This window comes from Ischnura elegans, chromosome 12 (assembly GCF_921293095.1).
Source record: "Ischnura elegans chromosome 12, ioIscEleg1.1, whole genome shotgun sequence".
Taxonomy (NCBI): Eukaryota; Metazoa; Arthropoda; class Insecta; order Odonata; family Coenagrionidae; genus Ischnura; species Ischnura elegans.
The window spans coordinates 44,988,874-45,011,919 of NC_060257.1; the positions used below are offsets into that span (position 1 = coordinate 44,988,874).

Here is a 23,046-nt window from a genome sequence, read left to right on the forward strand (position 1 = left end):
TCAGATCTTTAAAGACAATTGGGTCAAAAAATAATTATCATTGAGGTAATCTCAATGGAATATGGAGCAATCCCTAAATTATTGAGAAGGAACATGATCACATTCATTTATTTGCATCATTTGAAGTAGAGGAAAAATGGTTAATTTAAAATATTGGTACTCATAACATTTGCTGACACAGTAAATAGATACATTTGCATTATTGTTTTGTGTATTTTTACTCTTTTTTCCTTTATAATTTTGTGTTTTCTCAAGCAAGGGGAAAGAGAGCAATAATAATGAAAATTATTTGAAGTTATTCCATTGTTGTAAAAAATGAGAATATTCATTGATATCCTTTAGTCAATGACTCTCTAGGAATGCTGTAAGTAATCTACCTGGTATTTCTCTTTCTGATGCTATTTTGAAATCCATCTTCATCATGATTGGTGTTGAAGAACCTCAAATTCTCATTATTGAAAGATTTGAAAGCCTCAATTCCTCAAAATGTCAATGAGAATTATAATTTCATGTAATATTCATGAGATATTGTTAATTTTTTTCAAATACTCACTCTTATTTCCAAACCAAATCTATCACAGTGGATAATGTTATTTTTAAGTTCTGGATAATATGTATAGATTTCATGCTTGGTACCATTTACCACTATCTTCACCTCTTTGGCCAATTTTTTAGCTGATAAATTTATGGCGGCAACTAAAATTATAAAAAGTAAAGTAGTGTATCAAGTTACATTACGGAAGATTGAACATAATGAAAATTTCTCTCTGCTTGAATTCATTTAAGAGAGTAAAAAACATACCCAAAGACGGGAGAGTATGAATTCCAGAGTAATTAATGCAGACCCTCATAAATCCATTGGCATTGACATCCATTTTGCCTAAATTTGAAGTTAGGCTTGTTTGAAACTTAATTATAGGTCGTGATTTCAAAAGAACAACATTTCCTGATAGGGGTGCACCTATGGCAATATCTGAAAGATTAAAACAGAATCTATGACAGCATTAGTAGATTTAATATCTCATTGATGGGTGATGTGATGGTATTTTACCCAGTTTTGTCAGTACTATAATCCATTGTATTTTTATATATAAAATGATGTTTCCTGGAGTTTAGGATTTTTGCAATTTTATTATGCATGCATGAAACACATAGCCTTGAGTCAGTTTTTTTTTATAATTATCTCAGGTTTTCTGGGAAAATATAAATACTGATGAGTGCTGAAGTTTCCCACCAGGTTTAGGGTTTGATAGCCATCAAATTTTTGAAGATATAGCCAGCCATTTTCTTACAACATGGTGAATGCAAGATTCACCCTAAAGATGGTGGGGCTAATTAACCTTTATACCTGGTAACGCTTTCCGCGTTTTCTAATATTTCATTGACAGAAGTAAAATTTTAAATATCATAGTACTGGATTAAAATGATTTCAAGCAACTCATGTTTTTATTATGGCACCCGAGTATTCAAATTAGCATTGGAAATCCATCAGTTGATGCCATTCATGATAACAACTAGTTTCAAAATACCCATAAAATTAAGAAAATTTAATAATTATGATATGCGCTTTATTTTTTTCCAAAGCTTCAAATTTTCTAGCAATGAGCATACATTCATTTGAAGTACATACGTATTCATTTCGTTTTTTTCTTTAATCCCGCTAAGTTGACTTCACTGCACAACTTTTATGTAACACAAGTTGCGTTAACACGAGGATACGTATTGTAGCCAAATTTTAAAAATTATTACAAGTTAACATATTGGGATTTGTATTACATATAACTTATCAGGAATACGTTTTCATTAAATTTGAGTTATTTTGAGTGAGAAGATAATTTTTGAAACATTAGTGACCACTTTTTCTCTTTGTAGGAGATAGGAGTTTATCAAAAGTATTGAATATTATTTCACCTGGCACTGACTGCAATCTTCTTGGGGCCAGAAGTTGATACGAAAGCCAGTGGCGTAACTATATGGGGGATCTCCCCCCAAAGCCTCAGAGAAATAAAAATAATATTCAAAAGTATTGTCTAGTTGTGACATATTACAAATTTTAACCTAACCTTTTCATGAAACACAAATGTTAAGTGCCAAAATGATGTAAAATGTATTTCCAGCCATGTCATTTTTCAAAAATTTTCCCGGATCCCCATTGCCTGGGGGAGTCATCCCTGTATACCCCTCAACTCCCCTCCCCCCAAAGCATATCCCTAGTTACGCCACTGACAGAAACTACATTAATGTGTAGTAAATTATAGATACTAATTTATGCATAAGAATGTAAATTACCAGTATATTGATGGATATAATTACCATTATAATTATTGCCATCCAAGTCAGTTCCATTTGAAATGGCAATTCCAAACCCCATCAAAGAATGGTTTATCTCGGTGGCAGAGATTCTCTGCTTGTATTGAGAAATGAGGCCATCTCTTGATCCATGATAAATATACACAGCACCATGACCTAACCCCTCATACGGAGCCCCAACAGCAACATCTAAAAGTGCAAATTTGATTTGAAGCACAAATATCAGAAATTTGCATATCTCTACCTCTACTGCACAAATAATTTGCATCACCTGAAAAACCATCATTGTTAATATCTCCAATATTAGCTATTGATGTGCCAAATCTAGCTCCAGCCTGTTTTGTCCCCATTATTTGGAGTCCGGAATCAGCCATTGCAGTCTGCAAATAAGATTTGAATTTTATCACCTTCTAACGTGCTTGCAAAGTTTATAATAAAATGTTTATGTTGAAATCGATTGATATTTAAGTATCTAAGTCATGTTCAGTAAAATCAAAAAATACTGTGAAGCAATTTTTTTACTCTCTGAAATAGCTGAAGGCTTCATTTGGATATAAGGAAAAGTTTGAAATGCTTGAAAAATGAAGTGCAAATTTGGTTGGAGATACATATTATAAAAGGCAAAAATGTATGTAGACAAATTTATGGTTGATGGACTTTAGGAAGATGTGATGTAAGGCAAGGTATTGCTTCTCTAGCTATGATTATATATCACAGTGAAGTGCAGCCTAGCTAAACTGGTATGAATGTCCAAAAATGCAAAATAAGTCATTAACATTGCTCTCTGCTGGAACTTAAAAATGAACTATTAATGTTTACCATCATACCAGAATAGCCAAGGGCACTATACTTCAAATACTTATTCCAAAAAAGATGCCACAGAAAAATTAAAAAAGTATAAGATGCCTACTCTTCAAAAAAAATTTGCAACTGAGCTTGAAGCCTGAGTGTTCATAGTATTTTGGTCAACAATTAGTTTTTTTGTGGCACTTTAAGTATGTACTTAGGTTCCGTTCAAGTTTTTTATAACATAATCAGTATATCTATTTCAACTCCATGAATAAGAACACATGCTTATTTTCTGGAAAGGGATGAAAAGAGAATGAGCCTAAGTAAAAAAAAATCACACATGTGTGAATTACTAAAACGACAAAAATAATTTCTTTTCCATAAAGTCCATTTCATTTGAATATACTCTCTCAGCTTTAGTGCATTTAATTAACACACCAGTATTTTAAAACTTACTCCAATCTGATTCATATAAACATATATTCTGCCTTCATCCCAGGAATGCTTGTGAATATCTTTTGTGTTATCATCCAATGTGTGATAGGGTGCCCCTATGACTAAGTCATCCAGTCCATCAGAGTCAAGGTCCACCACACATAAGGAGTAGCCAAAATATTCCCCTAATTGAGATCCTTCCAGCTCAAACCTCATTGAAATTGGTTCTCCAGGGTTCTCTGGAAAATCAAAAATGAACACCTAGGAGGAAAAGGTTTTGGTATCATAAACATCTTCAATTGATTCATACCTATCTCATCAAATATGCAGAGTGCAGGTTATTCATGAGAATATACAATATGTAGATTCATGGGTTTAAAAGCTTTAAGGCATAATACGAGGAGTGTTCCAAAAATAAAAGGAAATAAATTTTTAAATTCCTCGAGAGTTTCGATAGCCTGATTATCAAAATATTAAAGAACCTAGAAGTATGATAAAAATTTCAGTCTGCAGCAGCCTCTAAGGTTAGACATTTTTATGAGCTCGGCTATTTTTGGCTCTAGCTTCATTGCTTGTAGATGAATTTTTGGCCAAAAAAAATGCTTAAATGATGCCCCAGCCTCTGTATTCACCAGGCATGGCTTCACATGACTTTTTCCTATTTTCAAAAATAAAGACAACTTAAAAGGGCCATCGATTAACAAGCATTGATGGTATTAAAAAAATCACTGACAGAGCAAAAGGCTATACTAAAGATAGAGTATGAGTAGTGTTTTAAGGATTGGAAGATGGCGCTGTCACAAGTGTATAATATCTAATAGGGACTATTTTGAAGGCAACTACATTAATGTAGAGGAATAAATAAGCATTTTTCAAAAAACTAAAATTCTCATTACATATTTTAAGAAAACACCTCACATATATTATGGTTAAGGTTATTTAATACGTAATTAAACCAACCCTTATGCGAATGTACATGGCCTTATTGGCCAGCATTTTAATTCTCTTCTTCATTACATTGAGGATTCATGGCCATACCCGGCAAGGAGCGGGAGGGGGCAACTGCCTCCCTCTAGAAGCAAAAATTGCAGATGTTTTTAAGGGAAATAATATTTTTTCAAGCAAATACTTCAATGATTTTACTTTTGAAACTTCTTAGAGTTCTGTGCTATGATAACAGCAATAAGTTAGGCAGACTTAATGTTTTATACCAAATAAACACCCATTTCCATCTCTTTTCATCAACCAACTCACCTTTCCCTTCAATGAATTTGACCTTGGAGCACTGGCAACGTACATAGTCTTATTCACTTGACTAAACTTTCCAGATGATATTGAGTATCCTGAAAAACAAGTGAGATACCCAGTATAGGTTCATTACAGAGGACTTATTAAAAAACAAACAGGTGAAAGTGATATATATAAAATATAATATATGATAACATAAATAACCCTAGGATGGGCAGTATCAGAACACACAGGAAAAAGAATATAAACTCACACTCACTAAATTTTCGGTGGCATTACCACCTTCCTCGGAGTTAGGTAAGAGTCTCTTACCTAACTCCGAGGAAGGTGGTAATGCCACCGAAAATTTAGTGAGTGTGAGTTTATATTCTTTTTCCTGTGTGTTCTGATACTGCCCATCCTAGGGTTATTTATGTTATTTACCTCGCCGAGGAACATTTCGAAATATAATATATGTATATACATATGTAATATAAATCCTCTATTCTAAGATTCTACTCTGCTGATATGTTTTAGCAAAACAGCTTCCTGACGACCCATCAATTGTGTAATTTCAAGTGCCAAAGTAGCATAAAATGTGATTTCTAGAGTTGACCTCTTCAATTTTTGAAATGGCTGATATTCGAGAACATCGTACAGTGTTGAAATTTTGCTCTCTGCTCAGTAAAATTGAGTCAGACATGGTTAATGTGTTGTCTATAGCTTATAAAGAACACACTTTAAAAATACTCATGTGCACAAGTGGTATTCATAATTCAAACATAGTAGCATGTCGATCAAAGACATTCAACGCCCAGACCAGCCTTCCAGGTCCAGAACTGATCAAATTGTTGAAAAAAAAACTCTAACCCTTGTGTGTGAGGATAAGAGGCGTATTATTGACGGACTCACTGAACAACCTGGTCATTCGTGTAGTTCATTACAGCAAATTTTAGCAGAAGATTAGCAATTGAGACGAATCATGGCAAAATTCATAGCCCCAAATTCGAAATTCATCCAGGCTTGTTGCCTCCTGATCAAAAGCAGCACATGTCGCTGATTGCCGCAACTTGAGTTTTTGGTATAAATTGCATGATACAGCTTCCTCACCCACCCTACTCACCAGATCTCGCACCTATAAACCGGATGAAAATGGTAATGAAAGGGAAATGTTTTGGTCATATTATGGAGGTGAAAAGAAAATCAAAGGCAGCGATGCAAGGCATCAGAAACAATGAGTACCAAAGGTGTTCTGCGTAGTGGAAAAAACATTTCAAACAATATAATAGTGTAAATGGAGAGTACTTCGGAGGTGACTAACGTTTGTAAGACAAAAAATTTAATTTTTAATTTTTTAAAAATTTTGTCCCGGTTATTTTTGGGTATTTGAGGTAACCAATGCATAGTGAGTCCCTACACCCAAGAATGAACAAGGAAGCATATGATATTGAAGGAGGTAAATCACTTACCAAAGTAAGCTTCATGGCTCATTTCCTTTGTCAGGAATGGTTTGGATGCAATGTAGTTAGAATAAGGTAGTGTTGAGTTGTTGATTAACACTTGGTTTCCCATTCTATTCCCACGATCACGATATTGGGCAACTGCTCCTAAAAATTCACAGGTGCAAAGAGCAATGAGCAATAATATATTGGTTTAGAAACTTATTTTGTGGAAATTAATTCATGATTCCTTAAAGTAAGGTATTTTTTACCATGACCATTAAAGGCTGCAGGTGCACCGATGATTATTTCGGCAGTCTTCTGAAAATGAAATGAGCAGAAAAAATTTAAGAAGCTGTTTCTTTTTTAAATATTAATGTTACAGCTGAGTAATTGGTTGGTTGATGTGGATAAATTCCTTACCTTCACAAAATGTGGAGAAAATCCACCTCTTTGATTTGTGTGACATACTGATCCCTTGCGGTGGGCTGTTATTTCTAAAACAGAAAAAATAGTAGAAATTTCACTCCGAAGCATAAATTTTCATCTTCAGATATAAATTGAACATTGTTTTGTGCCCCTTATATTGCGGGTGAAATGAACTGGTAATTATTCCGATCCAAAATGAGAGATCAATGCATGCAAGAAAATAATTTAGTAGATGCTGAAAGAAAATCGTTATGCTCTTAATAATAGATAGCCAAATATTATGGAGTTGCATACGTGCATTTTATGTAATTTGTGACAGTCTGCTTGCAGGAAGATGCTTCAGCCATGAGAATATTGAATTCAAATTGTCTGAACTGTCCTACATAATTATACCAAATAAGTCTAAATTAATTGATCCAAAGTCATCCACAGCCTCTGAATGATTTTCTAAACTTTATATATTATTTGCATATTCTCAGAGAGTTTCTGTCAGAATTGTTTTTGGTTCCCTGTCGAACAAAAAGATAGATTTAGGATTTTTTATACCACTCCTTAAAAAATAGTCCATTAGAAGAAAACTAGAGGAGTAATGTAGGCTACCGAGGATCAAGATCGAGAAATTTAGTCTAGTATCAACGTCACAGCATGACGTGATGGCAACTGTTACGGTAATATATATATTTGGTTGTTCACGTACAAGGTTCATTTTAATAGGTGAGGGTGGAGCTCACCCCGTACTAAACCAAAGGCAAATGCATTTCTTACATTCGGGGTACATCACTGCCTACAGCTTATGATTAGAGGTCCGTGAAAGTGGTTTTATTTTTTGCTAAAATTCGTTTTAAAACCATGTGATTTCGGTGTTATAGAAAATCTTGGCGGTGTTATTATAATGCTACATTTGTCCCAGGTTTATAGGCGTTTTATTATTTTATGGTACATGTTTCATGAATATTTATACTTTTATTAAGCATTTTACATAACATTTAACACAATTTCGATTGTACAAAATTTCTGATAAAACTAAATGAAAGAAATGGTTCAACTTATATTGGTTCAAGGCATATGAATGGTTCAAGTTAGTAATCTTGGTGAATACGATCGGCAAACGGCAAATCCCCACTACCTTATATGTGTATACTTTGAGAGCCATTCCAGAAATTTTGGATTGTCAAGTTTCTCTATACTAAATAAACCCTTTAAAAATGCTTCTGTAGTAGCAACAACAAGCTCCTCATTTGCTTTCTTTGACTAAGTTACTGTGTGTTCGAATGATAGCTGTCGTTTTGCGGGTCCCCTTTCTTTCGCACGTATATGTATATCGCTACCGACGTGCTTTAACAAAGTGTCACATCTTTAGAATTAAAATTGGTATTTTAAAATTCCTATCCTTCGTTTGATATTTAAAGCTGGAACCACGATAAAAAAACAGTCCAACCCCAAAACAACCTATCATGGTGGTGTTTTCAAACTTAGTGCTGGGTAGCTACGGTATAACCATAGTACTGTATAACGTACAAATTGGCTGAAATGTTTCATGTCGTGGGTTCCCTTTCGATACCCCTCACCCAGGTGTTGAGGGAAGGTAGGACAGCAGCTAGATACAACAAAATCGCATAGTTTGGATTACAGCTGTTGCCAATCGGTCAGGAAAGGCAGGGAAAGAAGCACACATTACTAAACATATTCGGATTCAAAGAAAATTGAAAAATTATTTCCCATTTATCGATCCTGAAACATCTAGAATGAGACGCTTTCTCACCCGAAGAATTAGATATTAGATTTGGCCGATGTCGAAATGATTTTTATTTTGCATTGTAGATCAGTGGAGAGCCGAATATCCGACGATCCGTCCGCTAATAAGGAGATTCCCCTCTCCTTCTATCCTTTCTGTTCCTTCCTTCCCTTCCCCCAACTGCTAGCGCTTCGTGCTTTCAAATAACCATACGTGTCCATTGATGTCTTTAAACGAATCGAATCGCGCAGTTGACGGCACGGCGCCGTTGACGGCCGTCGTGGTCACCTCGGCGCCCATTTTAATCCGGCCCGGCGGTGCGCCGTCTACGGCGTGAAATACAGGCAGTGCTACATTGAGGCCGCTTTCTGACGAAACGACTTTTCGCCGGCCGCCGTTCACGTCGCGACGCCGTGAAATTTAGGCTGCTTTCAGACGAGACGACTCTGCCACGCTGTGGGCCGTGCCGTGAACGGCGGCCCGGTCCCAGCGAGCGGCCGTGTTTAAGTCAACGAAATTGTTACATTAGACCCACACTCAAGGTTTTCCTGTAACAAGTTATCTAATAACCTGTCTAATGCGTCGCGGTGAGTCACCGGAATTACTACTCGGTATTGACGCGTACCGGGCGCGTAAGCTTGTATTTCCGCTCTCCCGCGGCCGCGTTAAATTTCTTTCTTCACATTTTTAATTCATAATATCTAATTCTTCAGGTGAGAAAGCGCCCTATTCTAAATATTTCATGATTGATGCATGGGAATCGAAGAGAGAGGCTGTGATAAATTTAACGGCAAATTCTGGCGGAGAAATCACTATCGAGGTGGAGACAGTGCGCGATATTACGCGGATGCGTTATGCTCGAGACTAAACGAGCCAATAGGGAAGTGCACTAGTGTTTCAAATGCACCAAACTCATTTTTTAAATTAGAGTTCAGAATAACATAATGTCGTAAAACCACAGTTTAAATCCTAATAGTGAATAGTTGATTCGAGATGACCGTCTGAAATATGGAAAAATTCAAAGGCCGCGAAAACGGGTGTCCATGTTGAATATTGGCCGTGACGTCACAAGGCAGTAGCAGAAGGCAGCTTCTACACCGTTTAGTTCTACCACTATTATTGCATAGAAAAAATTACAGAATTTGAGGGTATCCGTTTTTTGCTGTCATAAAATATCTTCAGATTATATATGTGGCTGCTTCTCTTTTGAGTAAACGACTTCATCATTGCGTAATATATTAATATTCATTTACGTGTCAACTTCAAGTTTGGAAAGAGTACGAAAGAGTACGAATAGCACATTGAATCTTTAGTAAATGCATGATGGCATTTATTTTTCGCTGGGTATATTTTGGGACAATGCCGTTTATCATTCCAAAACTTTTTTTGTAAGAACCGAGTCAAACTAATAAACCTATTTCAGACGTTTGCTGCAAGACTTATTCGTTGCGTATGTATTCACGCCGGCCGGAACGTTCGCCCTTCGCTACTAGAATCATGGGATGTTAGCCTTATTTCCGAGCTGGCTGGTTGTTGCAATGGTTCGCTGTCCAGGATGGGTTCAAGAAAAGAATCTTGGTTGGGAGAAGGAAAATTCCAACGATTTATAAATGGTATACCAAACTTTGATGTATTTATGGTTACCGAATTTTTGAATAAGGAGGACAGGTTCAACGCTCCATAGAAATGCGAGACGTTAAGGCTAACAAGGGGAGACCGCGTACCTTGCTGCATCTTTTTCAATTAGGGCGTTAGTTAGGCTGTAATTAATTAATTTTCATGCGTTACTTTTTACAAGTTATATATATATAAATTCAAAATATCCACATTTACCCAATGGGTCGGTTGGGGCAGTGTTAGAGTGGAAGATTCAAAGGAAAGATGTAACCCGAAGGACAGTGGTTCAAGCCTACGTCATGGCATTATTTTTTGTTGCCTTCATTGTGATCATACGGCGTCTAGTTTATCATTAATTATAATTGCAGCAGTCATAGACGTGAGACAATTTTTTATCGTCATTATGGCGTTTAGGTATTTTAGCAGTGTCATTACAAACACCGAGATACGATGACTACAAGGGTTGTTGTGCGCTAAAATGTTAATTTTTTCTTTGCTTATACTGACCAACTTCCACATTAAAAATGAAAACCACTCTTGCAAGAGCACATACCATTAAAGGCTCGCGGCCAGCAACAATATGCGTACAGGCATAATTAATAAGAACACAAAGCGAATATAAAATGCCATATATCTCGAACACTTGTAATTCACATTACTCCAAAGGGAGTTTACTTACTCAGTACCTACCAGTTTACCTCAGTAGCTGTGCTAAAAGAACCATTCTGAAATATAATTTCAACTAACAAATAGGATGAAATAAAAGTTGATAACCCTGGACCGGGCGCGCTGGCGTATAAAATACGTCAATCTTTGAAAACCAAGGATTTCGACATTGTACGTACATTCTGGGCTATAATGGTCTCGTGTATTCTTACAATGTACTTTGACTGCCTATATTGCGAGTTTTCATAGTCCGAGGTATTGTAGCTAATTTTTTAGATCAGCAAGATGAACCCGTCACCAGTGGAATACAAATTACGCCGCGCGACCTACCGTGTACCTTTATATCTGTATCACCTATAAATGTGCTAATTTCAACAAATAAAGATTAACTTTAACAAAAATCGTTTGTTATCATATATGCACATATCATGGGCAAAGTACGCATTTTGCCCGGTCGTGTAAAAAAACAGTCGCGCCATAATTCTTTAACCAAACTACTTTCAGTTTATAAATTACGTAGGTCTACGCGGAAGATGCTATATTTTGACTCAACACACTTTCTGATGTGACTGAGGTACCTATTAAGTAAATTATTATAATATAAATATCAATTTGATCTTACAATAACAAAACAGAATATCATCGATAGGTAAGAGTCAGGAGCAGCCTTGAACCATTTATTCCGTATAGCTTGTGCTTAAGGCACGGGAATGAATATCTTCTCCAGGCTTTTGTTTCGACGTCGAGATGAAATTTGGAACAAAAATCATTTATAATTCTATTTTGAATTCATGTTTTCGGTACTAGACGACATTTTTAGGAAGCAAACTCCACCGATTCCCGGAAACTCTCGCCGCGCTAAAGAAGGCGACGGAATACAGCGATACTCCACTGGTGACTACTGCCTTGTGACGTCACATCTCAATCAAGATGGAGGCACTGTGTTTCAGCGCAACATGAAATTTTCCGACTTTCAAAACGTTTTAAAGTGCATACCCCAGATGCAGAAAATAAAAGTGACTATACTAATGTTTCTTTTTTAAAACTAAACTTTCTAATTCAGCAATAAAAAAAAATTAGTGCACTTCCCTATTGACCTTGGAATCGTAATGAGATAGAACAAATGAACGTCGGCAGCGTTAAACAATGAAGACTTATGCTTTAATAGATTATGACTCATTAGATTTGATTTTTTCGCTAATTTACCAAAAATCGCTAATAACGCGAAATTTCGTTTTTAATCACCGATTTCGCGTTATTTCGTGTTATTTTGCGTTATGTCGCGATATCGCGTCTCGCGAAATTCACGGACCTCTACTTATGATACATCCTTATATCTTATGTCCAGTTCCTTTCAATTGGCCACCTCACACAATGAGGAGTTTTGTTTGAGAGCATCCAGCCATGAATTGAAGCAGGACCCTTTAATCAGTACCCCAACTCTCATTCATGGTGCGATTATGCTCCTCTGTTAAAATATTATGCAAATAAAATAAAAATCTGATCAGATCTTCTGGCTATTTCAAAGCCTCACCATTCAAAGATGCTGAACATAGGAATTTCTTACATCCTCTCAATGCCACCAAAATTTGGTGGTACTAGGAAAAAGTACCAACGTGAATTTAAGAATTTTGTATTACATTATGAAAAAACACAATATGAAGGGGATTGGGCTGTTATGGTGGCTGGAGTGTTGGCTTCCCACCCCGTGGGCTCAGGTTCAAAACCCGGCGGTGGCAGAGAATTTTCAGAGACTGCCCAATCCCTGCTTGAATGTTATGTGGAGGACATTTCAAGGGCAACACTCTGTCCCTCAGATAGGACGTTAAGCAGTGGTCCCCTTGGTACCTTTCTCTAAGAGCAGGCTAATGTCGACGCTGAGATTCTCAACACGATTCCTTACCAACCCTTCCCCCATGATGCAAATGACCTCAGCTGTCGGTTACCTCCGCCAAATACTATACCATACTACAATATTAAGATACTACATTAGATAACAATTTATCCCTTAGCTACACCCGCCTGTAAGGATATCGCCAGTGCATGCTTGAGGCTTTTTTGCTTTACTTAAATATATTTGGTTTTCCTAAATATACATACATTAAAATTTTAGGGTATTTTAACGCATTTTGATAACTTCTAATAATGAAAAGCACTATTTTTCTCTTTCATTAATAAACAAAAATAAAGCATATTAAGATACAAATTTCTTGATAAATACTTTGAATAATTTTTCTTTAGGAATTGCTGACAATCATGTTCTTTATTGAGCTGGAAAAGTACAGAAATAAAATACCAAAGTGTGCCACCAGAGATATATGCGCAGTAAATGCACTACATATTTTGAATTTTCGAAAAATGTGGCAAAATCCCCGCTAGGCGTGTAACTAAGGGTTAATGTTTTTTTTATTTCACTAAAATGGAATTATTTGTTGGTCATCATATTCTAATACATTGGATTTTTAATCAGTCTAAATCTATGCTCAAGTGGATACAGCAGCTCGTGGGACTTATCACCCGTGAAGCAATAACCAATACATCTGTCCGTAGAACTAATTAACGAATGTGTCCTGGTGTAAGTCCTTTTATGTGGGTATGTTAGATTCCAGGATCAGTCACTAAGCCAGAAATATGCTTCAGGCATTGCTCGAGTGGTATGAGGGTTGCCTATACTGGAATATTTTTTCTCCTCTATTCCCACGCAAAAGAAAGCAATAAATTTCATTGAATAAGCTATAAACTTTGTTGGCATAGTGCTGAAATTTATATTTATCATGGATTTTACTAAAATGCTGTAGCTGTAATGGCTTGATCTACAAAGTTTTTTTTAATCACCCTGACTTTGTTAAAAAATATTTTAAACTTTAAGGCACTGGCAGTAGAATTTAATATAACATATCCGATTTTGAGAAAATTTCATAAGTGAAACCCTGATCTCAGTCCTTAACTTTTAATAGTTGAGAGAAAGTTAGAGGATAAGCGCTCTGGGGCTACTTGTTCGCAATAAATTTTAGGTACGTTAAGTTTCTGTTCAGTTTATTTGCTGTCCATGTCACATAAAAACCATAGTGCGATTGAGGGGGTGAGAAGCCAAGGGGTAGGAGTGATTTTTTTACTCTGAACAGATTTAGGTACAGAAATTGATAGAAGAAATGTAAAAAAGCTTGATGGCTGAGGGAGTGATTCTCTGTTCTGTGCTGACATTGAGTGGGAAGTCAAATGCACTACTAAATATCTAGTCTGGGCTGATGTAAGTGGTAGGCAAAGTACATGGCCGCATAGGGTGCCAAGCAAAAAGGGGTGTCTAAGTTATGGTTTTTAAGACCTAAAAATATCACATTCAGTATATAAGAGCAAGTACGTTATAAGTTGTTGTGATTGTTTTTGTTTGAATATGGCTGGTAATCTCCCAACTATCGTATTACTGTATTCATTTGTTTTTTTGTTCTTCACCGGAAGTTGGTTCTTTTAATAAATTGCAGTTTCGCCATGTTATTCAACACGTGTGGTCGTGTTCATTTACCACTCCTCCTGAATCTAAAACCATCGTCCCCCCAGTAACTATTTACAACAGGTTATGGGCCCAGCGCACTTTCCACTGCGCTGCTGAATTCAGATTTCTTTATTTTTGTGGTAAACCGTGTGGTAGCAAAGATGCAAGAATCTCAGGTCACTTCGCAGGCGTATGGTTTCGAAAAACTCGTTGGGCGGGAAAACTATTATGACTGGTCGTTCGCGATGACGAACTATTTACGTCGTAATGGATTGTGGAGTTGTGTCCAGGGAAGTGATAATGGCGAAGGTAAAGAACGTAGGGACGAGAAAGCTTTAGCAGACATTTGCCTTATGGTGCAGCCTGTGGTATATCCCCATGTAAGGCCAGCTAAAACGGCAAAGGATGCCTGGAATGCTTTATCCAAGGCATATGAGGATAAAGGCAAGTGGCGGTATGTATCCCTGCTTCGTTCTATGTGCCAAATGAGGCTCGAAAAGTTTGAAACCATGGACACTTATATCAGCGAGGTGATAATGTTGGCACACAAGCTCGAGGGTATCGGTGAGCCGATGGCGGAAAACTTTGTTGCAGCAATGTTGCTTCAGGGGCTGCCAAATTCGTATGACAATCTTGTCATGGCCATCACGAGTGGGGAGAATGTCTTAAATTTGGATCGTGTGAAGACGATTTTGCTAGACGAAAGCTACCGGAAGAGCGTGAGTGCCGGTCAAAATGCGAGTGTTCCCGAAACCACTGCCCTGTATTCCAAGGGCAAGAAGTACAACTCTTCGACCATGGCTGGGAGTTCATCAGTTGTGAAGGCGTGGAAGTGCTGGAACTGTGGTGAAAAGGGGCATCTTAAAACACAATGCCCGCAGTCGCAGAAGAAGAGGGATCCGAACGAGAACAGAGCCGAGGTTAAGGGAGAGAAGAAAGGAGAAAATAGGAAACCGCTGAGAAGTCTTCTGTGTGCCCTGTCGGCTGCATCGTGTGACTCAGATTGGTTTGTAGATTCCGGAGCATCCGTGCATATGTCACCCCATGAAGACCGTATGCATGATTATTGTCGTGACGTTGACAGTCATATTGAGATTACTGTCGGAAATAACGGTAAGCTTAAAAGCAGAGGTGTTGGATCTGTGAACCTAAATGTAAGTGATCACATTTGTGAACTTAAACATGTTGTGCATGTTCCTGGATTGAAAGAAAATTTGATTTCTGTAAGTCAAGTTGCCGACAAAGGGATCACTGTTGTTTATGATAAAAAGGGTTGTAAAATGTATGATGATGACTTTGTCTGTAATGGTACAGAACTAGCTACTGCAAGTAGAACGAGTAATGGGTTATACCGTTTGGATGTTAAATCAAAGCAGGCATTTGTGTGCAATATTAATGATTATGAATTGTGGCATCAAAGAATGGGTCATTTGGGTATGCAAAATATGATATTGTTGCGGGATAAATTAAGTGATTGCATTGATTTCAAGTATGAACCTGCTGATGATTGTAATGCTTGTGTTCTTGGAAAACAGCACAGAAATCCTTTTCCTAAGGAAGGAGGTACTAGGGCAGATGAGGTACTAGGTCTTGTTCACTCTGATCTGTGTGATTTTGGTTCTAATGTAAAGTCATGGAGTGGGTCAAGGTACATTCTTACTTTGATAGATGATTTCTCTCGCAGAACGACTGTTTATTTCTTAAAGAGCAAGTCTGAAACCAAGCAGAGAGTGATTGATTTTGTAAATATGGCTGAAAATGTAACTGGTAAAAGGTTGAAAATTTTCAGGTCTGATAATGGAACTGAGTTCTTGAGTGATGAGTTACAGAATTTCTTTAAAAGCAGAGGAATCACACATCAGAGAACTGTAAGGTATACTCCACAGCAAAATGGTGTAGCAGAGAGACTGAATCGCACCATTCTGGAGAAAGTGCGATGCATGCTCTTTCACGCAGGAAGTCCTAAGGAGATGTGGGCAGAAGCAGCTAACACTGCTGTGTACTTATTAAACAGAAGCCCCCACAGGAGTGTCCCTGACAATGTCCCTGAGGTCCTGTGGTCAGGTAAGAAAGTCAGCTATGATCAGCTCAGGGTGTTTGGTTCTGATGCATATGCTCTAATCCCTGAGGAAATAAGGGGGGATAAACTAAATCCTAGGAGCAAGAAAATGGTCTTTGTGGGTTACTCTTCAGCTTCCAAGGGGTATCGTTTGCTTAATCCTGAAAACCCGAGAGAAATTCTTGTTGCTCGTGATGTTAAATTCATTGAAAATAGTTTCACTGCAATTAAGGCTATTGGTAAAGGGAAGAAGGGTTCTTTCAGTATGCCTGTGCCTGTAAACTTAGATGATGATTTGCCATTTACTTCAGTGTGTAATGTCAGTGATGATGTTCATTGTCAGAGTGAAACAAATGCCAATGTCAATCACATTCATGGAGCAGAGAATGATATTGAAAATCTGTCTTTTGCGGATGCAAATGAGGTGCAAATAAATCCTGGAAATAATGTCGATGAAGGTGAAAGGAGGTATCCTATGAGGGAAAGGCAAAGGAAGGAATTTCCTGGTTTTGAGTTATATTTAGCATGTGATGAAAAGGTAGAACCTACATCAGTTACCGAGGCATTAAATGGTACTGATAAAATTCATTGGAAAGAAGCTATGGAAAGAGAGATCAGTTCTTTTCAGGAAAACGATGTGTGGGATCTTGTAGACAGACCTAAGGGTGGAAATATAGTGCAATGCAAATGGGTTTTTAAATTGAAGCGGAATGGGGAGGGAGAAGTGGACAAGTATAAGGCTCGCCTGGTAGCTAAGGGTTTCTCTCAGCGTTATGGTATTGATTATCTTGACACTTTTGCTCCTGTGGTGAGACATGATACCTTACGATTGTGTTTTTCAATTGCTGTTGCTCATGGTTTGCATGTACATCACTTGGATGTTTCCACAGCCTTTTTGAATGGTTCACTAAGTGAAGACATTTTCATGTACCAACCGGAAGGTTTTGTTTCAGATGCAAGTAAAGTGTATAAGTTAAAGAAGGCCATTTATGGCCTGAAACAGGCTTCGCGTTCCTGGTATGAGAGAATGGATGAAGTCGTATTAAGTGTTGGTTTTAAGAAATCTCAACATGAGCCTTGTGTTTATTTTTGGAGAGATGGTGCATCCATGGTTATAATATGTGTTTATGTTGATGACTTTTTTGTATTCTTTAATGATGAAGTTCAAGCTGAGAAACTGAAACAAAAGCTCCACTCTTGTTTTAAGGTAAAAGACTTAGGATCAGTCGTGGATTGCCTGGGAATGAGGGTAGAAATGGGTAATGGTAAAGTAAAGTTGAACCAAAAACAGGTAATTTTGAACTTGCTGAGTAAGGTGGGGATGGCAGAATGTAAATCTGTGTCAACCCCTATGGTTCCTGGCACTCGACTGACCAAGGGTGAATCGATAACGTGTGATAGTGTACCTTACCAACAAGTGATTGGAAGTTTACTGTATTTATCAGTGTGTACCAGGCCTGATATATCCTATGCTACCAATTACCTCAGCCAGTTCAACAACTGCTATGGAAATGAACACTGGCAGTGTGTGAAAAGAGTGTTAAGGTATTTAAAAGGAACAATTGATGCAGGAATAGAATTCCGAAGGACTGAGAATAATCCGGATATTTGTGGTTTTGTTGATGCGTCATTTGCTAATGACGTCAACAGAAAATCAGTGACTGGGTATGTTTTTGTGTCTGCTGGTGGACCAATCTGCTGGGAGAGTAAAAAACAAAGTGTAACTGCCTTGTCTTCAACCGAGGCAGAGTATATTGCCATTGACTCTGCAGGTAGGAAGGCCACTTACTTGAAGGGGTTACTCTCTGAGTTATGTGGTAGGAAGGGGCCAATTCTTTTATGGAATGATAACCAGAGTGCACTAAAATTAGCCTCTGACAATGGATTGCATGCTCGCACTCAGCATATAGAAGTGAAGTTTCATCACATCAGGGAACTTGTTAAGCATAAGAAGGTTGTCCTCAATTACATGGAATCTGAAAAAATGATTGCCGATGTGTTTACTAAGGCACTTAATGTGACTGCACACCGCAAGTGCATTATTCCTCTGGGTATGGTTAATTGTAAAAATGCAATGTAAAGTTGGTAGATTAAGGGAGAGTGTTGTGATTGTTTTTGTTTGAATATGGCTGGTAATCTCCTAACTATCGTATTACTGTATTCATTTGTTTTTTTGTTCTTCACCGGAAGTTGGTTCTTTTAATAAATTGCAGTTTCGCCATGTTATTCAACACGTGTGGTCGTGTTCATTTACCACTCCTCCTGAATCTAAAACCATCGTCCCCCCAGTAACTATTTACAACATAAGTTCATGCTGATATTTAATTCTCGACCCTTATTTCTAAAATACTTTTTTATTTTGAAATGTATCCGGAGAGAATCCCTACTAGGTACATAACTCTCAGGTTATTTTGAGGGGGGACAGAATGCTGTTTGGTTACACTAGAAAAATTTCTCGAACCAGCCTTTGTATCTAGTTGATCTCATTTGTTATTTTTACATATTTTCTGTACCTAACTCTGTATAGATCAAAATATTTCTTGTGCCCCTTGGTTTTTCACCCCCTCAATTGAAATATATATTGAATGAACCACATGGGGCATGAAAATAGTGGAGAAAATATTCCATAAAGCATAAATTCTTTAAGCTCCCACCTTGCTTGAAAGGAGTCATTTTTCTAGCCTCTGATTTGGTCCCAGACAGCCAATAGCATGCCCCTCCGACTCCACATTGGGAAGGATGATGCATCACATGATGAGAACACACCTACAAGAACAAATGCACTATAGGAAAATTTTGCCAATTTTTTTATAGAGATGGAAGATACTAATGAGGATAGACATATCATTTCACCAGATTATGAACTATCTTCTACCACCTTCTGAGGGAAAGTCAATTATTATCCGTGATTTAGTTATATCATTGTTTAATTTGGTAGTGCATACTCTCATTTCACGTTGATGTCGTATGCTTTTTTTATTTGTTGTTATGTTTATACAAGTAAGTTTCAAGCTGCCAAGTTAATTTCATTATTGCTGTCATGCTTTTAATCTTGGCTTATTCCCTTTCTACGTGGGACTATGACAACTTTTATTTTTAATCGATTGACTAATTACCACGATTCTTCCATCTTCAATGTCCTCTACATCAATTGTCCATCCAGTCAAACTGCTCTCCACATCATGTGAGCCTTCATGAGTGGAATTTTCCATTTCTGAAAAGGAGACGAAAATTATTTCTGCAAAATTATTTTAAAAGCATGCATTTTGGTGTGATGTGTTTGGCATGCATTCGGCAGGGACAGGATATGGTCATTGTTTTGGGGGAGGTGGTAGTTCATTGCTTTTCATGATGCCTTGATGGTATGCAATACCTCTTAGCAAAAATGCATGCACGATATGGTACAAGTGGAAAAGAGTTCTTATCACCCATCAACTATTTTTAAACCTTGTTTGTTAATCTGATGAAACAAAAACTTATCACTTTCATCATAGAGACTGCTATCTTTTCAATTAATTGAGTTATTATGGGGGGCAATCTGCGACCCTTAACTGCAACTGGAATAGGGCCAATTTTTGATCACTCCAGTGTCCAGACAGTGACGACTTACACCTCTGTATTTAATCTCACATACCTGGAAGAGGAATAGGTGAACAGGGGTCACTGCCACCATCAGTTCGGCACTTATAAATGACCCCACCTCTCGTTAAGGATTTGGCAGATCCTTGGCAGTCTTTACTATCCTGCGGTGCTCCCACCAACAGCCTGGGAGAAACATGGAAGGAAGAATATATAAATATTTAGCCCTTGTGTACATGGGCACACCTAGCGGGGGAGGGGGGGCAGGAGGGGGCAGATGCCACTTAGAAGCAAAAATTGCAAAAGTCTTCATGAAAATCAGGACTGGATTGACACAAAAGTTTTCAACAAACTTCCCTTAAACCCACAAAAAATGGCATTAGTATAAGGCATATAACTAAAATTAAAATATTTTTAGCACATAATTTTAAAAACAAATAAAGCGCTGTTATAATTTTCTAAAACTATTGGTTTCACTCACCTTTTCTATGCTAAAATGTTACAGCTTGAATGACCATGGCTTGCCCCCCACCCCTAGTTTTGATCCTGGGTATGTCCTTGCTTGTGTAGTATTTCAAGCCTGCTGCATGAGCAGTGGTGAAATCCAAATAACTTTTAATGGGATATAATTCCCCTTGACAGGGGCGGATCCAGGATTTTTTTCTGGGAGGGGCACAAGCAAGGCCGTATCCAGGATTTTGTTCTGGGTGGGGCACAAGGATACCTCGTAATACAAAACGAACGCAATGATAATGGGACCGTATTAAAAATCTTACATATTTTTGAGGGTCTGGGGGGGGGGGCACGTGCCCCCGTGCCCCCCCCCTGGATCCGCCTATGCCCCTTGACTTTGATTCCCACCTTGGAAGCAATGGTGGATACATTAAATGGCGGCTCCACAAGGGGGGCATGCGACCCCCCCTTGTGGAGCCGCCTGCATTGCCGAACATTGTAGAACCACAGTTATAATTTCTTTATATCATAAGATGGCATTGTCTTGTGTATGCGTATTACCAATTTAAATAAAAATTTCTTAAACTTTGCATGTGACTTAACTAATTGTCATTACTACAAAAGTAAATGTAGCTCAAGTTATCTTTTGCGCACCACCCTCGAGTTTTTTCTGTATCTGCAACTGCTTGGAAGAGGGAAAGGAACCGTCTTTAAAAACCGTCGTGAAAGAAGTATAGACAAAACGTAGGGAACCTCATGATTTATGCAATTTTGGTGCCAATAAGGACAATTTTGAATTCAATATATTGCAAACTGATATTTTACGAGTTTTTGTGCACAGTTTCTGCAATTAGGATAGCATAAAGGAAAAGGCAATATACCAAGAGAAAGTAAATGCACCAATGTTTAGCTGCACAATAATATGGTAATGAAGCAAAAGAAAAAAGAGCAATTGCTATTTTTTCTATCGTTTACAGCAATGGGCAGCGCAAAAGACAGTCGCAATCGTTGTAAATGGCATAAAATTGGTATTTTGGTTGAGGACTTAATGCAGAAGAATACCTGCCTGAAATTTTGCCCATATTCCTGGTGAAATGAGATTTTGAGAAAAATAAAAAAAGATTTCTGCGGAAAACTAATTGAATTTTTGCCGTAAAGTGACAGAAAAGTTTCATGTATGTATTAAAGGGGATATGAATAAGATCGTATGACCGTTTTGGGTTTTAGAAAAAAATATTCTCTCCGACGGATTCAAACCACCACATTTGTATTACTATAAATGAGCATACCCAGCAAGGGGGAGCTGCCCCCCCCCCCCCCCCTAGAAGCAAAAATCGCAAAAGTCTTTAAGCAAAATCATTACTGAATTGAAACAAAAGTATTCAACAAATTTTCTTTAAACCCACGAAAAATAATATATGTATTGGTATAAGATATGTTACTAAATAAAACTATTTTTTCAAGGAAATAATCTCATAAATCCCATGGCTTGCCCTCCAGTTATGATCCTAGTTATGCCCTAGTTACCATATTGATAAATCCTCAGGTTTATTACTAATTTAAGCGACTCACTCATTCAATAAGTGTCTCACTACGAGTTTTATTAAGTCACGCACGAGAATGAACCAGTATTCTATTGTCATTAAATCAAACTGAATTTTAACACGCGGCGGCATTATTTGCAGTGATATTGCAGCAGATATTTTGTATATTTTGCACTCGTTATCTCTCATCCAAAGGCTACTGTGTTAGTTGTAAGAGAATATACTTCGATGGATCGGCCAATTCACGAGAGAAAGTAAATTGAAGTTCTGGAGGTGGGTCTTTTATCTAACTATAAGCTGCACAATTCATGTGGCATTAAACATAACGCATATCCCATATACATTTTCTTTGATAATGTCAGGGGTGCAGCTAGGAATTAAGGCTGGGGGCGGTATAGGTGCAACTAATACCGGGGTGTATGGGGGTGTGGAATACCCACTAGGATAAGCGGTAGATGCGAGATTAATAAATTGCGGAATTTTAAGATAAATGGTTCAAAATGGTGAGTTTTACGGCTTTTTGAGGGATAATTTATTAATCCTTACACAATTCTATTAGTAATATCAATCCAAATAAGTAAAATGGATTAAACTTAAAATTTCTCTGAGCTCTGGGGGGAATTTTATCCCCCAAAACTTACCCTCGCTGCGCCCCTGCCCGAGGTAGCAATAAAAATACTGCGGGAGATGTGAATGCTGTTCAAATTTCCATCCTTTTAGTATTGTGGAACTTACCGAAACTCCATTTCCAAACTACGGTGAACAGGGGCGCAGCTAGGAATGAAGCCTGGGAGGGGTTTCAGGCGCATCTAATACTGGGGTGTCTGGGGTGTGGCATACCCGCCAGGGTAATCGATTGTGCGGGGGCCCTCCCCAGAAAATTTTTAGGATAAATAGTGAGTTTTGCAGTTTTCTGAAGGATATTTTATAGATACTTAGAATATTCTCTAAGTAATATTAATGAAATTAAGTAAAATTGATTTAACTTAAAATTTTCTCCGAGCTCTGGTGGGGGTTTTATCCCCCAAAATCCCCCCTCGCTGCGCCACTGACGGTGAAATGGCATAGCTCCATTCGTTGAAATACTTTTGAATTCGTTCGTACGTTCGATACGTAAGTTGCATTTCTAGTATTCTCTACGGCAGCGCTAGGATCGCAGTTCCGCACATGAGTGGCAGTCACTTTTTCCAAGAAAAACTAAATGATGCCTTTTAGAGCTCGATATTGGCTGTTTGCATTGCGTAGCGCTTGTTTGAAATGGCCGAGTTGAT

At 37.7% G+C, this 23,046-nt stretch overlaps 1 protein-coding gene across 1 annotated transcript in view; it reads right to left on the reverse strand.

Annotated features, from left to right (window-relative positions):
* Positions 1-23,046, reverse strand: part of LOC124169659 (integrin alpha-4-like) — a 38,393-nt gene that overhangs the window by 186 nt on the left and 15,161 nt on the right. Inside the window, exons 2-14 of the mRNA XM_046548311.1 lie at positions 19,834-19,964; positions 19,316-19,413; positions 18,854-18,965; positions 6,624-6,697; positions 6,473-6,521; positions 6,231-6,368; positions 4,789-4,877; positions 3,556-3,795; positions 2,582-2,690; positions 2,314-2,499; positions 803-973; positions 554-696; positions 378-440 (exon numbers count right to left, since the gene is read on the reverse strand). Coding sequence (XP_046404267.1) covers positions 420-440; positions 554-696; positions 803-973; positions 2,314-2,499; positions 2,582-2,690; positions 3,556-3,795; positions 4,789-4,877; positions 6,231-6,368; positions 6,473-6,521; positions 6,624-6,697; positions 18,854-18,965; positions 19,316-19,413; positions 19,834-19,964 — 1,561 coding nt within the window. The 3' untranslated portion in view covers positions 378-419. The remainder of the gene's footprint in view (positions 1-377; positions 441-553; positions 697-802; positions 974-2,313; positions 2,500-2,581; positions 2,691-3,555; positions 3,796-4,788; positions 4,878-6,230; positions 6,369-6,472; positions 6,522-6,623; positions 6,698-18,853; positions 18,966-19,315; positions 19,414-19,833; positions 19,965-23,046) is intronic.